At 40.5% G+C, this 17,534-nt stretch overlaps 1 protein-coding gene across 1 annotated transcript in view; it reads right to left on the bottom strand.

Annotated features, from left to right (window-relative positions):
- Positions 1-17,534, bottom strand: part of PDS5B (PDS5 cohesin associated factor B) — a 79,953-nt gene that overhangs the window by 50,271 nt on the left and 12,148 nt on the right. Inside the window, exon 2 of the mRNA XM_081004037.1 lies at positions 2,814-2,937. Coding sequence (XP_080860163.1) covers positions 2,814-2,921 — 108 coding nt within the window. The 5' untranslated portion in view covers positions 2,922-2,937. The remainder of the gene's footprint in view (positions 1-2,813; positions 2,938-17,534) is intronic.

Genomic DNA, 17,534 nt, shown 5'->3' with positions numbered 1-17,534 from the left:
CCCTGCCGCTGTCTCCCGAGTTTGCGGGGCTGGCGACGGGGAGGAGCAGGCTTCTCCCCCCGCCAGCCTTCTAGCCAAGTCGGGGGACAGCGGGAAGGGCGCGCTGCGCCCCTGCCGCTGTCTCCCGAGTTTGCGGGGCTGGCGACGGGGAGGAGCAGGCTTCTCCCCCCGCCAGCCTTCTAGCCAAGTCGGGGGACAGCAGGAAGGGCGCGCTGCGCCTCTCCCGCTTTCTCCCGAGTTTGCGGGGCTGGCGACGGGGAATAGCAGGCTTCTCCCCCCGCCAGCCTTCTAGCCAAGTCGGGGGACAGCGGGAAGGGCGCGCTGCGCCCCTGCCGCTGTCTCCCGAGTTTGCGGGGCTGGCGACGGGGAGGAGCAGGCTTCTCCCCCCGCCAGCCTTCTAGCCAAGTCGGGGGACAGCGGGAAGGGCGCGCTGCGCCTCTCCCGCTTTCTCCCGAGTTTGCGGGGCTGGCGACGGGGAGGAGCAGGCTTCTCCCCCCGCCAGCCTTCTAGCCAAGTCGGGGGACAGCGGGAAGGGCGCGCTGCGCCTCTCCCGCTGTCCCCCAAGCTTGTGGGGCTGGCGGTGGGGCTCTCCTGAAGCCTGGAGAGCGAGAGGGGTCGGTGCACACCGACCCCTCTCGCTCTCCAGGCTTCAGCGAAAGCCTGCATTCGCACCATAGGACGCACACACATTTCCCCTTCATTTTTGGAGGGGAAAAAGTGCGTCCTATAGCGCGAAAAATACGGTATTTCACTGGGAATCTTTTGATATATATATATATATTAATCTATGTTAGTCATTCTCAGAGTCAACCTACTGATATCAATGACTTGGACGCACTGATTTCAATGGATTTACTCATTATTTTAAAAGAACGTAAGAAATTATTCAAGCTTCTCTGGAGTTCAGCTTTGTTGTTCAAAGTACTTCACAAAAACATTTGAAGTTCACTTACACGGCAACAGAACTTCTGGAAAATCTAACATGAAAAAGACTGCATTCTCTAACAAAACGTATTTATTACCATAGCATATTGAAATATGTTTTGCTACACACAAAAACCAGCAACCAACCTCAAACACTAAAATTATTAAGCGCAATTTTAGTCAGGCCTAATTACAAATAAAAGAGTACAATCAAAGTTAATCTTCTAGGTATACCTAGAAACTTATTTACAAACCCAGAAGGCATCAGGTGTTTACTCTATTGAATCTATTTTAAAATTTCAAGATTTTGTAATGCACTCGGTTGCATGAAGCACAAACAGTTGTCTATCCATATCACCCTTTATACCGGGGGGGGGGGGGAGAGCTAATTTATATCTGAGAAAACGTAAGTGTATCACGAATCATTTGGCCCCGTAATTGTATTCTGTCTTTGAACTGTAATATAAATGGTGTGTGATCAATTTTTAGGAGTATCTCTTTTCAAATATTTAAAAAGTAATCAATTATGTACTACTTAACACTCTAAAGATCTATACAATTCTTTCCATGAGAGACTTATTAAGCCATCTATAAAATGATGACATAGAAGATTCCATAAAACTAAGTCGGAAACTCCACTTCTTCTCTGGCCTCTGGTAATGCTGATCTCAACCAATGATTCAGCTAACTGCAAGTAGGAATCCAATTAAGATACCAGCTGGGTACTGGATTCTTTCCTGTGTACAGAGAAAATAGGAGAAGCACACCGTGGAAGCAAGAAAGGGTGTAATATTTAGGCTGCACAATGTTGGGAAAGCGCCAGTTTTCATACTCAGCAAGCAGCCTACACATGATGGAGCATAACCATGTCATTTTAATATGCACAGGTTTCATGCATGGTGGGGCAACAGAATTGTACACATACATCCACCCTAGGTCATGTCTCAACTACACCTCCCCTTGTATTTGTGTCCATAGACCCAGCTCCCAACATGTACGGTACTGTCAACATGTATGATTCTCTCAAAATTCAAAATGTGCCTGCTGGTCCGAAAAAGGTTGGCAGCTTCACCTTAGACCAATAAATAATAACTATACCCAATAGGATCTATGTAAGAACTATTACATTCAACTGGGTATTTAACTAAACATTATATTCAAATTTCGACTTCCATGTCATTATTTCATTCTCGGTTTCCCAGTATCTGTGAATTTCAGAACGTACTGTCCTTACTGTCACTTAGCTAGCTAGATAGCTATGACATCTTTTTCCTTCTCTCTCTCCCCCCTCCCACATATTTACCAAAAAACTGTGACAAACTCTTACCTCTTCAGATCTGAGCAGAAGGAGGGAAGGGGACCATTGTTTGGTATATGTACATGATGAGAATGCTCTGCCAATTTCAGAAGCAAATTACCATGTTTTTCCGTGTATAAGATGCCCCCATGTATAAGACCCCCCCCCTATTTTGGGGGACTCCAAATTAAAAAAACAACCCTCAGCACTACCCGTGTATAAGACAAGCCCCAATTTTAAACCTATTTTTTTTGTTAAAAAACCTAGTCATACAAGGAAAAAATTGGTAACTACAGTTCACTATGACACATTTCCATCTTGTAATAGAAAAATAAGTTCTGTGGGGAAGTTTACATTCATTGCTGTAGCTCTGCCAGCCCTATGTGACACTGCTGAAGCCATCAACTTCCGCGCGCCCCCCCCCCCAACTCACAGTAGTGTTATTACTGTTTTATTTGAAAGTAACAATATATTTTTTCTAGTAATGTTAGCAGCAGTAAAAAAAAATTTTTTTAAAAGCACAGGAGAGAAAAAATATGATAGGTGCATGAATTAGAACTGCCCAAAATGCGTAATAAAACTGGTCACTCACTTTTAACCGCCGTACCATCTCTTCTTTAGAAATTTTATCAGATATTTCCTTAACGCCGGGTGGATAAGTAATTTTTCCATCATTGGCTCGAGTCTTTGAATGAGCCATGATGCCGGTTTAAAACCTGGAACAGAGAAAAATTGAATCAGATAATATTTAATACCCATCACACAGTTATCTAATTTCTTTTTGTTTTGTTTTGTTTTTAAGACACTGAAGTCCAAGTGGCCAATTTTATAAAGCAAGGAACAAATTTAAGTGACGTGCAAACAATTCTACCTGAACTGTGCTACACTTTTACACATCCAATACGTATGCAATTGTACCACATCTGCTAGTAATCAGACACCGAACAAGCCAACTAGCTCAATATGAAAGTTAGGATGGATATAGCCAAGACAAGAGTTTACAATCTCATTTAAACTAAACCTAGATGATTCCCCCCCCCCCCACTGCAAATGTAGAGAAACTGACATTTTGACACTTTTAAGAAGCGGGTCAGGAATTCAGAATAAGAGAAAGCAAAAGAGACAGCCATAATGCATAATTTCAAAAACGGAATTAGTTAATTTATAATTTAATGTCTGAATATAGCACATGCTTCAAAGGAGACTCTTAATCTCACCTCAACAGAATCCTCCTCAAGTTTTAACTTTTCTGCATGTAGACAGAAATATATATATATCTAGAAACATAGTGGGTGTGGTGTGGGTGCACGTATTTTGTGTGTGTGTGTGCGCGTGCATATATATATATATACACACACACACACAAACACAAACACACACATATATATATACAGTGGTACCTCGGGTACCACTGTATATAGTGGTAACTAACGACGGCACGTCTGCGCGCGCATCGCTTTTCGTCACTTCTGCACATGATGTCATTTTGAGCATCTGCGCATGCACGAGCGGCGAAACCCGGAAGTAACGTGCTCTGTTACTTCTGGGTTGCTGCGGAGCACAACATGAACGCGCTCAATATTCAACCCGAGGTATGAGTGTACATACATATATACATATACATATATATACACACACACACACACACAGAAATTCTGCTATATGAAGAACTTTTATCCAAAATAATCTGTGACACAATACATCCCTAAGAACAAATGTGCCTCAGTGGATCAATTGGCACAGGAGCCCTCTTTCTTCTTACCCAGGCTGACCCTTCCCACAATTACTTCTAAAGAAGTAATTTGCAGGCCAGAACTCAAGACAGAGAGATGGTTGTAACATATGGCATACAGTTAGCAAGCACCAACTTCCCATTACAAGAGTGGTTGGCACACACTGGTGTACATGTTGTTGAGGATGAATCAGGCCATGGAGAGCCTCCACTAAATACTCTCACACTCCCCTCCCATAGGAGCTACTGTACCTCATGGGGGATAAGCCAGTTCCCTGATAAGAAACATTACAAGCTGGAAAAACATACACTCGTATTAGAACTGATGTCAACTGCGTCATTTAAACTACTAGTACACCCATTATTTCATATAAAACTATTTACAAGGTGAATAAAAGGATAGAAGATAAGTTAGGCATTTATCATCTATCTATCTATCTATCATCTATCTATCTATCATAATCATCTCTCTATCTCTCTCTCTCTCTCTCTCTCTCTATCTATCTATCATCTATGCTTCTATATAAAAAAAATGAGAAAAGAGGAAAGCAACTCCCAAGAGATGCTGCAGCATTTGATAATGGAAGACACAGCAAAGTACATAGGAAAAAGGCATACCTCTTATAATATGAAAAGATGCTTGTACTAAATCTAAGGTAAACAGAATCAGAAAAGTTTCTTGGTTATTCTAGCTATGACCCTTTTTAAAAAAAAAAAAAAAAAAAGCATGCCAAATACTACCAAAAATATACTGTGCTGCTTTGGAATACTATAAACTAAAAATGAACAAAACAAAAATTAAGATTATACGCTAGATGCATTTCCATGCACAAGAAAACAAATGCAACAAAAGTTTAAAAAGCAGAATAAAAATGTACTAAAATCCTATTAAAATAAACAAACAAGGAAGTCATTTCTTAAGGAGCCCTGAGCTCAACAGGATTATTCTGTATGCGTCTTGCTCAACCACAATGTCACTAACTGCCTCCTTCCACTAGCAAGCCTAATAACCCCCAATCTCCATTCCACACATATTTACTTCATGTAGTGCTACTCAACCCACAGTGGATAGAAAAGGGGTATTGGTTGGGAAATACATTAGTTGCCATCCTACCCTAAAGATCCATGACCCATGTCACATTTTATATAACATAGTAAGAGTCAATACAGGGTACACACAAGACCACTGTAAAGTATACAGGATTTTTTCCCATCTTAATTGTTTGCCTAAATGCACTTGCCTGTTTAGAAGCATGCACACAACACTTTTGCAGCATTCCACACAGGTTTCTTATAAAAAGCATTTCCAAATGACTTAAGCCAGGCAAGATTCAATACATTACATTCCAGCAACAAGCTTTAAAGTAATCAAGATTCAATAGCTGCCTTTTCATCTAAGGTACTTAAAAGTTTCATTCATTTTATTTTATTTTTTAAAGCAATTTATTAAATTTTACAATAAAAATAAACATGATAAACAATGTAACATTGTTCTTAACATATTTTCACATTTTCTTTGGACTTCCTCACATCTCCCGCTCCCATTTTCATCGTTGAAACATTTTGTCAGCAATTTATCCTCTTATTTAAATTCTTATATCCCTTCTATATTTCCTAATCTTATAATTCTCAGAAGGAGCTAAATTTCACAGTCTTACTTATTTTCTTACAAACTTCTAAATTTAGTGGTGCTCAGTTATTTTGATCTAGCATCTTATTTAACATTCACTCAAATTGCAATACTTTTGTAAATAGTTCTTAAATTTCTTCCAGTCCTCCTCAATCCTCTCTTCTCCCAGGTCGCGGATTCTGCCGGTCATTTCAGCCAGTTCCATGTAGTCTATCAGTTGTATCTGCCATTCTTCCAGTGTGGGTAGATCTTGAGTTTTCCAATGTTTTGCGAGAAGTATCCTTGCTGCTGTTGTTGCATACATAAAAAATGTCTGGTCCTTCTTTGCCACCCCTTGGCCGACAATACCCAAAAGGAAAGCCTCTGGTTTCTTAGTGAAGGTATATTTAAATACCTTTTTCAGTTCATTATAAATCATTTCCCAGAACGCCTTCACTTTAGGGCAAGTCCACCAGAGGTGGAAGAACGTTCCCTCACACTCTTTGCATTTCCAACACTTATTATCAGACAGGTGGTAAATTTTAGCAAGTTTGACTGGGGTCATATACCATCTATAAATCATTTTCATTACATTTTCTTTCAGGGCGTTACATGCAGTAAATTTCAATCCATTACTCCACAACCTCTCCCAGTCCTCAAACATGATATTATGCCCAATGTCCTGTGCCCACCTTATCATAGCCGATTTAACCGTTTCGTCTTGTGTATTCCATTTCAACAGCAAGTTATACATCCTTGAAAGTACCTTAATCTTTGGTTCTAACAATTCTGTTTCTAATTTCGATTTCTCCACCTGGAACCCTAGTTTCTTATCATTTTTAAAAACTTCTTTAATCTGAGCGTAATGTAACCAATCTCGCACTTTGTCTTTCATTTTCTCCAGACTCTGCAATTTCCAATTGTCTCCATCCTTTTCTAGTATTTCCCAATATTTTGGCCATTTAGCCTCCATATTGGGTCTTTTTCGGGCCTTGGCTTCCAAAGGTGAAAGCCACCTTGGTGTTTTATTTTCCAGCAAGTCTTTATATTTTGTCCAGACATTAAACAATGATTTTCTGACAATATGGTTCTTAAAGGCCTTATTTGCTTTAACCTTGTCATACCATAAATATGCATGCCATCCAAAGGTATTGTTGAACCCTTCCAAATCTAACACATCAGTGTCTTCAAGAAGTAGCCAGTCTTTTAGCCAGCAGAACGCTGCGGCTTCATAATACAACTTTAAGTCTGGCAGGGCAAAGCCCCCTCTTTGTTTTGCATCGGTTAATATCTTAAACTTAATTCTGGGCTTTTTGCCCTGCCAGACAAACTTAGAAATGTCTCTCTGCCACTTCTGAAAGCACTCCGTTTTGTCCAAAACCTGAAGTGTTTGAAATAAGAACAACATCCTTGGCAATACATTCATCTTGATAGCAGCAATTCGGCCTAACAAAGAAAGTTTCAATTTTGACCAACTATCTAAGTCTCTCTTAATTTCTGTCCAACATTTTTCATAATTGTCCTTAAATAGACTTAGATTTTTTGCTGTTATGTTTACCCCTAGGTATTTTACTTTTTTAACCACATTAAGTTCCGTCTCATTCTGAAACCGTTCTGACTCTGTATTAGTCAAGTTTTTCCCCAAAACCTTAGTTTTCTGTTTATTTAATTTAAATCCAGCCACCCGACCAAAGTCATTAATCAGTTGTAATACTCTTTTCGTACTGGGCTCTGGCTTCTGCAAGGTCAAAACCAGGTCATCTGCGAAAGCTTTTAATTTATATTGTTTCTGACCGACCTGAATTCCTTCCACCAACCGGTCCCTTCTAATCATGTTCAATAGCACTTCCAGAACCGAAATAAATAACAAAGGGGAAATAGGGCAACCTTGTCGTGTCCCTTTTTCAATTTTAAACTCTTCAGTAACCACATTATTAACTATCAGTTTAGCTTTCTGTTCTGAATATATCGCCTCAATCCCATTCTCAAAACCCCGTCCCACTCCCATCTCTTTCAAATTTCCCATCATAAATTTCCAGGAGATATTGTCAAAGGCCTTCTCCGCATCTATAAAAATTAATACTGCTTTTGTATTTATGTCTGTTTGCAAAAGTTCCAAAATGTCAATAATGTTCCTTGTATTAGCAAACAGATGTCTTCCTGGGAGAAAGCCAGCCTGGTCCTTATGAATTACTTCATTTAAAACTTTCTTAAATCTATTTGCCAAAATGTCTGCAAATATTTTGTAATCCACATTTAAAAGAGAGATGGGACGGTAGTTCTTAAGTTGTGTCTTTTCAGCTTCCAACTTTGGTATTAATGTGATAAACGCTTCCTTCCACGACTCCGGTGCCCTCCTCCCCTCCATAATTTCATTGCTGACCTCCATCAAAGGTTGTATCAAATAGTCTTTCAATGTCTTATAGTACTTGGAGGTCAGCCCATCTGGTCCTGGAGATTTGCCAAGTTGCATGTTCTGGATAGCTTGTTCGATCTCCTGTCGTGTTATTTTAGAATTCAGGATTGTCCTATTTTCTTGTGACAATTTAGATAGTCCATTTTTTGCCAAAAATTGTTTAATCTCAACATCATCTTGCGGCCCTTGGGTGTATAATTTTTTGAAGTATCTCTGGAAACACTTTCTAATGTCCACTGGATTCTGGATGTTTTTTCCATCAACCTCTAAGTTTGTAACAGTATTTAATCTTTGTCTTCTCTTCAACTGCCAAGCTAGCAGTTTTCCACATTTATTCGCCGACTCAAACGTTTTTTGTTTCATTAATTTAACCTTCCATTCAATTTCCTGATTTATCAATTTAGAATATTGTGTTTGATAAAGTTTAATTTCTCTCAGAGTTGGCTGTGACTTCGGATTCACTCTTAATTTCTTCTCTAATTCTTTTATTTTATCCAAGATCTTGTCTTTTTTCTCATTTTGTGTTCTTTTCTTCACTGCATTCTGTTGTATCAAGAATCCCCTCATTACAGCTTTGCTTGCGTCCCAGATTATTCTTTTTTCCACCATATTATTCATGTTTATCTCAAAATAGTCCTTCAAAACTTTTTGGGCCTTCTTGGTAATTTCCTGATCTCTAAACAAATTGTCATTCATCTTCCATCTAAAGGATCCAGTTGGTAATAGTGTCATATCCATCTTTACTGCATTATGGTCGGAGCAGGTCTTTGGGCAGATTTCCACTTTTCTGACCTTAGGTGCCAGGCCTCTAGAAATCCATATTTGGTCGATTCTTGTCCAGGTCAGTTGGGCTTCAGAAAAGAATGTTCCCTCTCTTCCTAGTGGGTTCTTTGTCCTCCAAATGTCAATCAGATCCATATTGTCAATCATTTCAAAAAAGGTTTTAGGTAGTCTGCCGTCTTTTGTAACATTTTGACTTTGTGACTTGTCCATGTTAGTTGATACGACCCCATTCATATCTCCCATCATTATGATGTTGTTGTAGTCTAGATAGTCCAGCATTGTCTCCTGCAACTTCTTGTAAAATTCCGATTTCCCTTCATTAGGTGCATAAATTCCTAATATCAGCAATTTCTCTCCTTGATATTGTATCTCAATAGCCAAAATTCTTCCATATTCATCTTTAAATAGGAATTTAGGTGACAGGCTCTCTTTTGCATATATCACCACGCCTCTCTTCTTAACTTTGTCCGAAGATACAAATTCCTGGCCCAATCTTTTATTTATTAACACTTTTCTGTGGAGCCTCGTCACGTGTGTTTCTTGCAAACAAATAATGTCCAATTGTTCTTTTTTTAATATATGAAATATTTTCTTCCTTTTTTCCGGAATGTTACAACCATTAATATTCCAGCTCAACAGTTGCAGAGACATCCTGAACTATCTGGTTATTTTTCAAGGGGTGGTATCTTCTCAGGGTCTTCAGGTTCCACAGATGCTGATGTTGGTACTGGCGTTGCCTCAGGCCCAGAAGGTAGTTCAATTCTTTTTTGAAGGTCCTCTCCGTATGTAGACAGGAATTTATCTCTCTCTTCCAGTGTTCTCACTTTGACCTTTCTCCCTCTAAAGGTAAAAGATAATCCTTGGGGAAATTCCCACCTGAATGGAATTGCGTTGCTCCTTAGTAGTTTAACAAGTTCAGAATAGGCGGCTCTAAGATCAAGCAGTAATCTTGGGATATCTTTATAAATTTCAATTCTTCTATCCAACACCTCCAGTGATTTTACAAAGTGTAGTCCCAAAATCTTATCCCTTTCCTCCTTTGATCTCAATGTTATCAAACAGTCTCTGGGCCTCTCCTTCTTTATAAATCTTCCAAGTCTGAAAGCTGACACAATTTTAAAGTCCTTTTCTTCCAAGTTCCAGAACTTGGAGAATTCTTTGGTCAAAAACTCAGTTAGATGTCCTTCTTCTGCCTCTTGTAGTGATCTAATCCTTAAATTGTTCTCACGGTTTCGCAATTCTATCATCGAGAGATAAATCTGGTGTTCCCCGACTTGTTTAGTGAGTGGTCTTACCTCTTGCTCTAAATTTTCAAATCTTTGTCTAGTGTCCTCAGTCAATTTCCGATTTTCTGCTGAGGCCTCCGTTAGCTGTCCAATTGCTTGTGCATTCTGTGCCACTTGTGTGGTTAATTTATTTAGACATTCTGTATTTTTATCAATCTTTGCTGATTGCGCATCTGCTTTCTTGTCCAAAGCTTCCAATTTTTCGAAAATTTTGTCTAGTACAGAAACAGATGCTCCTGAGGCCATATCTTCCAGTTGTAACTGCTCTGCTTCGCCCTCTCCCTCCACTTCTGAGGGCAAAGTAGGCACAGATGATCTGCGTGTCTGTGAGGCTGAGGTTAAAGTTGTTAGAGTTGTTTGTTTAGCTCTCCCTCTTTTTCTTGTGCCACTCATTCCAACGTTATCTGTCAGTCAAGGTCACACTGAGTTATTCCCATGGGAATGGAAAGGTCCAGAGCAAGCAAACAGCAAGGGAATCGAAAGTAAAAAGTGTATGTAAAATCACTGTTATAATCCAATCCTCTAGAGGGAGCTTAATCTGTCTTTCAGAGTCTAATTTGATGTCCAAGAACCTTCAAATACAAATGTTTAGCAGAGTTTATAAATGGTCACTTTGTTGCAGACAGTGCTTATTTATCTCCAAAAAGAATGTTTCAAGTTTAAAAGGTCTCAATACCCTCAGATTGTTTCAAGTTCCAATATACAGTATCCAAATCTGCAGTACTGACAGCTCCCTTAGTACTCAGGCAGCTCCTGACTCTGGGTTTCACCTTCTAATTTGTAATCCAATAAGAGGAGGAAAGTCAAGTACAAATAGAAATCCCAAATCTTTAACTTAAAGTCTTTACTTTAAGATGCAAGTTCAAATAGATGCTTAGATCTGTAAAGCTTAGAGTCTCTTTCTTTCAGCCTCCACTCCTCCAGCTGATTGCTTTTTTTTCAAGTTCAATGGCTGCGGAAGACGGACTTCCTGCTTCCACGTCTCTCCGCTCTCAGCCAAGTTCAAGCCAATTTAAGTTTCCCTTTTAGAGTCTCAAATTCAAGTGATTCAGTCTTTTACTCACAAGTTAGTTGCTTTTTCGTCCGGATCCGTAATTTAGCAGGAAAAGGGATCAGCGCTCACCGACAGTAGCAGCGCGGCTTCGCTCCTCAGGCTGTGAAACAGCTCACAGCGCCGCAACCCCCCTCCGTGCTCCGGAGCCCCTTACGGGGTTCCTTCTGCACTTGGAGGGTCGCTCTAGGCGCCCACCGAGCCTCAAGACCCCAGGCTCTTGCCGCCTGGGGTTTTCCAAAGTGGGTCTCCGCTTCGCCGTAGCGGACGACCCGTTGCCTGCGGAGCCTCCTCTCCCGTTCAGAAGAGGACCGCCATTGCCGTTCGCGCCGCCCCCGGAAGTGAAAGTTTCATTCATTTTATATCAGGGAATCCCAACTGTTATCACAGAAGCCATGAGACAAATCAAATAATTAGTTGTTCTCAGGCATTTTACATTACTGACATAACATACACATGCAGTCTCTATGTTCCAAAGAATAGGTTTTTCCTCTTTCAGATACATCACTTCTCTTATGAGCTATAATATACTTCTTAAGGCACAGGTGACACCTGTCTGTGCCTGATGAGGTCCATCATATGTGAGATATAATATACATATTAATACATAGGCCTCATAATTCACAGGCAGGAGCATTAGAATGGTTAGGGTACTTTAAAATATAGAGAACTGTAATTTGGTGCACACGTAGCTGAATCGCTCCAATTCTGAGAAAGTTAGAAACACAATTTTAATGTCCAGCAGCTGAAACGCAGAATATCTTCTTCATAACAGTAGCTAGCTCTCCAGCAGAGAATAGAAAGACGCAAATGACAAGAATTAAAAGATTCTAATTTCACACACTTTTAACCATTAGATTGGGAGGGGGGGGAATTCCTATGACAGTAAAGAATATGAATACATAGTATACTGTTAGTGTTGTGTGCATAACATATATTCAGTTTAAAAGTCACACCAAATCATGAGTTGTAAAGCTTAAATGTGGCTTGACATGATACTGACATTGAGAAACCATGGTTCAAGAGTGACCAGCTAATTAAAAAGTGATGCCATCTTTTGGAAGCAGATTTAGAAGCATAGCTTTGTTACGGTGTGATGTTGAAATTGACAAACCATGGTTATGGCGATTGTTCTACCTCCTGAACCTACTGTGCCATAGTAGGTGCAAGAAAAAGTAACGAATGGCCATCCTGGGAAAAGCAGCGACACTAATTTCCAGTTTGAAGTAGCTTGAGCATTGATATCCTTGCCGAAACTCAAGGTTTTGAGATATTTCTGCTGAAGAGAAAGAATAGGAGAACAGATGTGGGTGTGAGAACCTTGTGAAGCCTTTAGTACCATCCTCGATCCAACTTCCTTCTCCCCATGCTCAAATAGGCCTCACTCACTACTAGAGGTTCTGCTACTTAGATAAAAGATTGAAACGGTACAAGCGTAAGTCTGGTTTGGGATGTAAGTGGAATACATGGTTTTCTCCCACAGGTGCAAGGCTCAGGTTCATGTGCTTTCCACTTCTGCTTCCCCTCACAGAATCAGGAACAGTGTTCAAAATTATCCAGGCACCAGGTGTGTTTTGCAACAGGTACGGGTCCAATTGTGACTACATGGAGATCTCTGGATGCCAGGATGACAAGTGACATCTCCATCTGGCTGGCCCCTCCAGCTTTCTTAATCACATAAGCAGAAGACCTTATGTATTGCATTTATATCCCACCCTTTTATATCCCATCAATCATCATCATCACCACCCCCTGCAAAGGCACCTAGACACAATCTAGTCACATGTGATGACTGTAACCTAGGTTTAATGTACTATTTGGCGATTAGCTTATATATCTGAGTTTCTCACACTGCAGGAGAAGCTTCCGCTAACTAACCACTGATGCTTGTTATGTCTGAACTTGGGGGAACTGAGAGCTGTAGTTTAACATACCCTCTTAACCTCTTCCCCTCAGAACTGAAGACATGGATCCAGTCTCCAAAAAGCATGCTCCCAGCATGCCACAGGGCATACTGCTCAGCAGCAAGGCCACAAAAAGAATTTAAATAATCTAGATCAAAAAACTTAGAAACACAGGGGAATAAACTACTCTGAACTCTTAATACCGAACCCTTCTAGCACATGTGGACAATCTTTTTTCTGTCCAGGGGCATGTTCCCTCAGGGATAATTTATAAGTTGCTGCACTTTCTCCCCACTTTTCTTATCCAGCGGTTTGCTGAGGCAGTAACAGATTGCTGAGGTCTGAACTAATTGCTGATATGTGCTTTTTTAAAGTTCAGGAGTCACATAATTTTTGGCCAAGGATCACAGGTTGCCCACACCAGCTCTTCAGGGAACACTTCTATAGGGCATACCTATAGAATAGATGTGGGGGGAAAGTCATCAGTACACAGATAAAGGAAAATAATAATAATAATAATAATAAATTTTATTTATATCCCGCCCTCCCCAGCCGAAGCCAGGCTCAGGGCGGCTAACAACAATAAAACAGTATAAAAGTACAGCATAAACAACACTCTAAAATCATTCATTATAAAATTAATTAATTCAAGCCACTGGCAACCATTGGGCCAGAGCTCCGCGAAGATTGCTGAGGGAGGGAGTCAGGCTGTGCCCTGGCCAAAGGCCTGGTGGAACAGCTCTGTCTTGCAGGCCCTGCAGAAAGATGTCAAGTCCCGTAGGGCCCTGGTCTCTTGTGACAGAGTGTTCCACCAGATCAGAGCCACAGCCGAAGAAGCCCTGGCTCTAGTTGAGGCCAGCCTAACTTCTCTGTGGCCTGGGACCTTCAAGATGTTTTTATTTGAAGACCGTAAGTTTCTCTGTGGGGCATACCAGGAGAGGCGGTCCCGTAGGTACGAGGGTCCTAGGCCGTATAGGGCTTTAAAGGTTAAAACTGCCTGCATTAAAAGCCATGCAAAGAATTTTCACAAATCATGACTTACAAGAAGTCACTTAAACCAATGAAGGCGTAACACCTATTAAGTGGAGTTTTTCCAGTATCAAAATTATTGGTTCCCAAGCTGTAAGGGTGGCATGGGAAAAGCCAACCCATTGAAGTGTGTGATATACAACTGACATTTCGGGTTGCATGTTGTTGTGTTCCACAGATTAGTAGTATTCAAGAATCCCAGTTTTCATTCCAAGCACCATCTTGGATCTACACAGAAGCAATAACAACCAATAATAACGTAAACTCAATAAGAATTCAGTCCCTTTCCCCGCAAATTAATTTATAGAGTCAAGCATGTTTATCTCAAAATTTTCACACTCAAGGCAACCAATTCCAGAATAAATGAATTCAAAAGCAGATTAAAAAGCTGTTTGTTACCTAAAAATACATGCCATAGAAGAAGAAGAAGAAGAAGAAGAAGAAGAAGAAGAAGAAGAAGAAGGAGGAGGAGGAGTTTGGATTTGATATCCCACCTTTCACTCCCTTTAAGGAGTCTCATAGCGGCTAACATTCTCCTTTCCCTTCCTCCCCCACAACAAACACTCTGTGAGGTGAGTGGGGCTGAGAGACTTCAAGGAAGTGTGACTGGCCCAAGGTCACCCAGCAGCTGCATGTGGAGGAGCGGAGACGCAAACCCGGTTCCGCAGATTAGGAGACTACCGCTCTTAACCACTACACCACACTGGCTCTCGATAGGGTATCTAAATTCCAACTGTCTTCCATACACAATGGAAGCTAAACTTGGAATGTGTCAAATTTTACAGTAACTGGAAGTCACTTGCTTTTAAAAACAGAAAAAAGAGGCTACAAACATTTGGTTTTGTATTTTTCATGCCACTGAACAAGTGTCCAAGACATATTTAAGTTTTAAAGAATGTTTTATTTAAGATTTATAAACTGCTTCCCAACAAACATTCATAACAATCTACAAACAGATTTTTAAAGCATCAAATTTCAAAACTCTGCATAACATGCAATATAAAATGGCTGATTCACTATTCAGGGAAAGCCTTCTTAAAAAGCTAAGCAATATTGATTGCCCACCCCCCAACACTGAATGCTTGAAAAACTTCTCTCCGAAAGAGAGTAGCAAAAAACCCCACAATAAATTACCTGTCTGTGACTTGGAATCCATCATATTCCTGAAGATACAGTAGTTAACCACAATCCTCAGATTCATACAACTTTCAGGGCTTAATCAGTTGATAGCATTCTAAAGCAACAAATTACTAGCCAACTGAAGCTCACCACAATGATCCCCAAGAAATCAAACATTATTAGTAATAAGTAACCTTCATAAAGGAACCTTGAAAAGGAACCTCTCTCACACAGCTCTATTAACTTGCCACACAGTTTCAAATATTTAACAACAGAAAGGAGGCAAATGTGAGCAAAGGACAACAAAGATTGCTATTAACTCTATATAGTTCCATTTTACATCTGACTGGCACCAATTTATATAGTCTATGCTGACAACCCTGTTTTGCAGAGAAATAAGATTTCATCCTAGTCCATCAAGTCTGGCAAAAATACTACCTACAATGTGAGTTCAAATGTCTCACTGAAGAATATCATAATGCAATCACTAGGACCTATATAGAATTTAGATATATGTGAAACCAGCTATGTAGGCTAGAAACAAAACTCATCAGCTGCGATGACAATCCTTAATCAAAAAAATATTGCAACTCTTCCCCTAACCTTTTGTGTGGATACAAAGAGTCTTTTGTATACGAAGTCATAGGTCTTCATAACAAATCACTGAAAATACTGATAGGTCAGAGATGAGGACCTCTTTTTTCAGTCCAGGACAGAAGGTAGTGGAATTCAGTAAGTGCTGGAGAAAGTGATTTGACTATTTAAAAAATGTTCTGATCTGGTGACTTTACTTCAGTTTCAATGGTGGCACACCCTAAGTTCAAGGCTGCTTAGGATTTGCTTCCTCCCTTCCCATTGCATCCCATGAAAAGCCCCTCCAAGTGGTCAGGGGTCACTCAGGTATATAGTCTGGGACATAGTGTGAGGAAATGGCAAAGAATCAAATGATGGGAGAAATCACCAAAACTTAAGCAAAAGCAACCTGCCACAGAGACTTCCTAAACCTACTCAATTTTTGCTGATTCACCACATCTCAGACTGTTCCTGATTGTCTCCAGACCACTAGCAGAGACTTTTTCGGGTGGCATCAAGACCTAGAGCCATTGTGTAAAGTGTCTCTTGGTTGGTTGCAAGTGGTTTCAAGCCTATAATAGCCTTGTACAGTGGTACCTCGGGTTAAGTATTTAATTCGTTCCGGAGGTCCGTTCTTAACCTGAAACTGTTCTTAACCTGAAGCACCACTTTAGCTAATGGGGCCTCCTGCTGCCGCCGCACCGCCAGAGCACGATTTCTGTTCTCATCCTGAAGCAAAGTTCTTAACCTGAAGCACTATTTCTGGGTTAGCGGAGTCCGTAACCTGAAGCGTATGTAACCTGAAGCGTATGTAACCTGAGGTACCACTGTAATGCTATAGTCAATGTTCTTATTGCCATGTTGCAGATGCATGGCTGAAGCCAAGGCTGAAAGTGACTTATCTAAGACAATAGTATTTAGTGTCCACATCCCATCAGTTGAGGACAGACAATTGGTTGTGGACATACTCAGATTATGGAACTTCCTGCCTTGGGGAGTTAACATCAAGCCTCCTCTCTTTCAGCCTTTTGCAAAACAGTTTAGACACTTTTTATTCTAGCAGGCATGATCTGATAGGACCATTTTTAATGGTCTGATCACTTGCCTTAAGGTGTTTTTAACAATTGTGCCTGTACCTTGCATTATTGCATAGGTATGTTTTATAAACTGATTTTGTGAGTTGTTTTTAGCCTGAATACTGTGTTATACTAGAATAATGCTGTATATATTTCTATAAATTCATAATAGTGAGTTCATGGCAGAAATGAGATTTTTACCAGGCATTTTCATAACTCAGTCTCAGTTCAACCCCACTGTTTGTATAGGGCAGGTCAGGGCAGGGCAGAAGGAACAAGTGGGAAAGTGTTTCTAACCCTGGCCCTTGGTGGACACCTCCATTGCCAGTTGGGTTCTGCTGCCAATGGAGGTGCCCAAGGTGGACATCTAAATCCCCTCCAGCGCAGTAGATTAGGGGGTTGCATTGCCCTTCCCACTGCCCTTTCCTGTATGTTTTCCAGCTTTACAATATCATTTATGAAATTAGTTGTTTGGGGATGTGCATGGTGTTTTTGTTAATGCTGTACCAAAAATGCATATAATTAAGCTTCTTCACAGCCACGGTCAGTTCAGACCCACCAGCAGATTTGGTTAGTGCGCATCACTTGACACATCCTTACATTCAGTCTCCCTACCATTTTGTTGCCCAACAACCCCACACAGGGAATATCCTCTGCTTTTCAGAGTCTGCTTGAGATTGCACCATTCTGAAAACATCTCTGCAATCTACAAATATACTTCGTTACTTTGATCTT

The sequence above is a fragment of the Podarcis pityusensis genome (genome assembly GCF_964106645.2).
Source record: "Podarcis pityusensis genome assembly, chromosome: 4".
NCBI classification, from domain to species: domain Eukaryota; kingdom Metazoa; phylum Chordata; class Lepidosauria; order Squamata; family Lacertidae; genus Podarcis; species Podarcis pityusensis.
The sequence above is the reverse complement of the archived record's forward strand: the minus strand, read 5'-3'. Positions and strand labels throughout refer to the sequence as shown.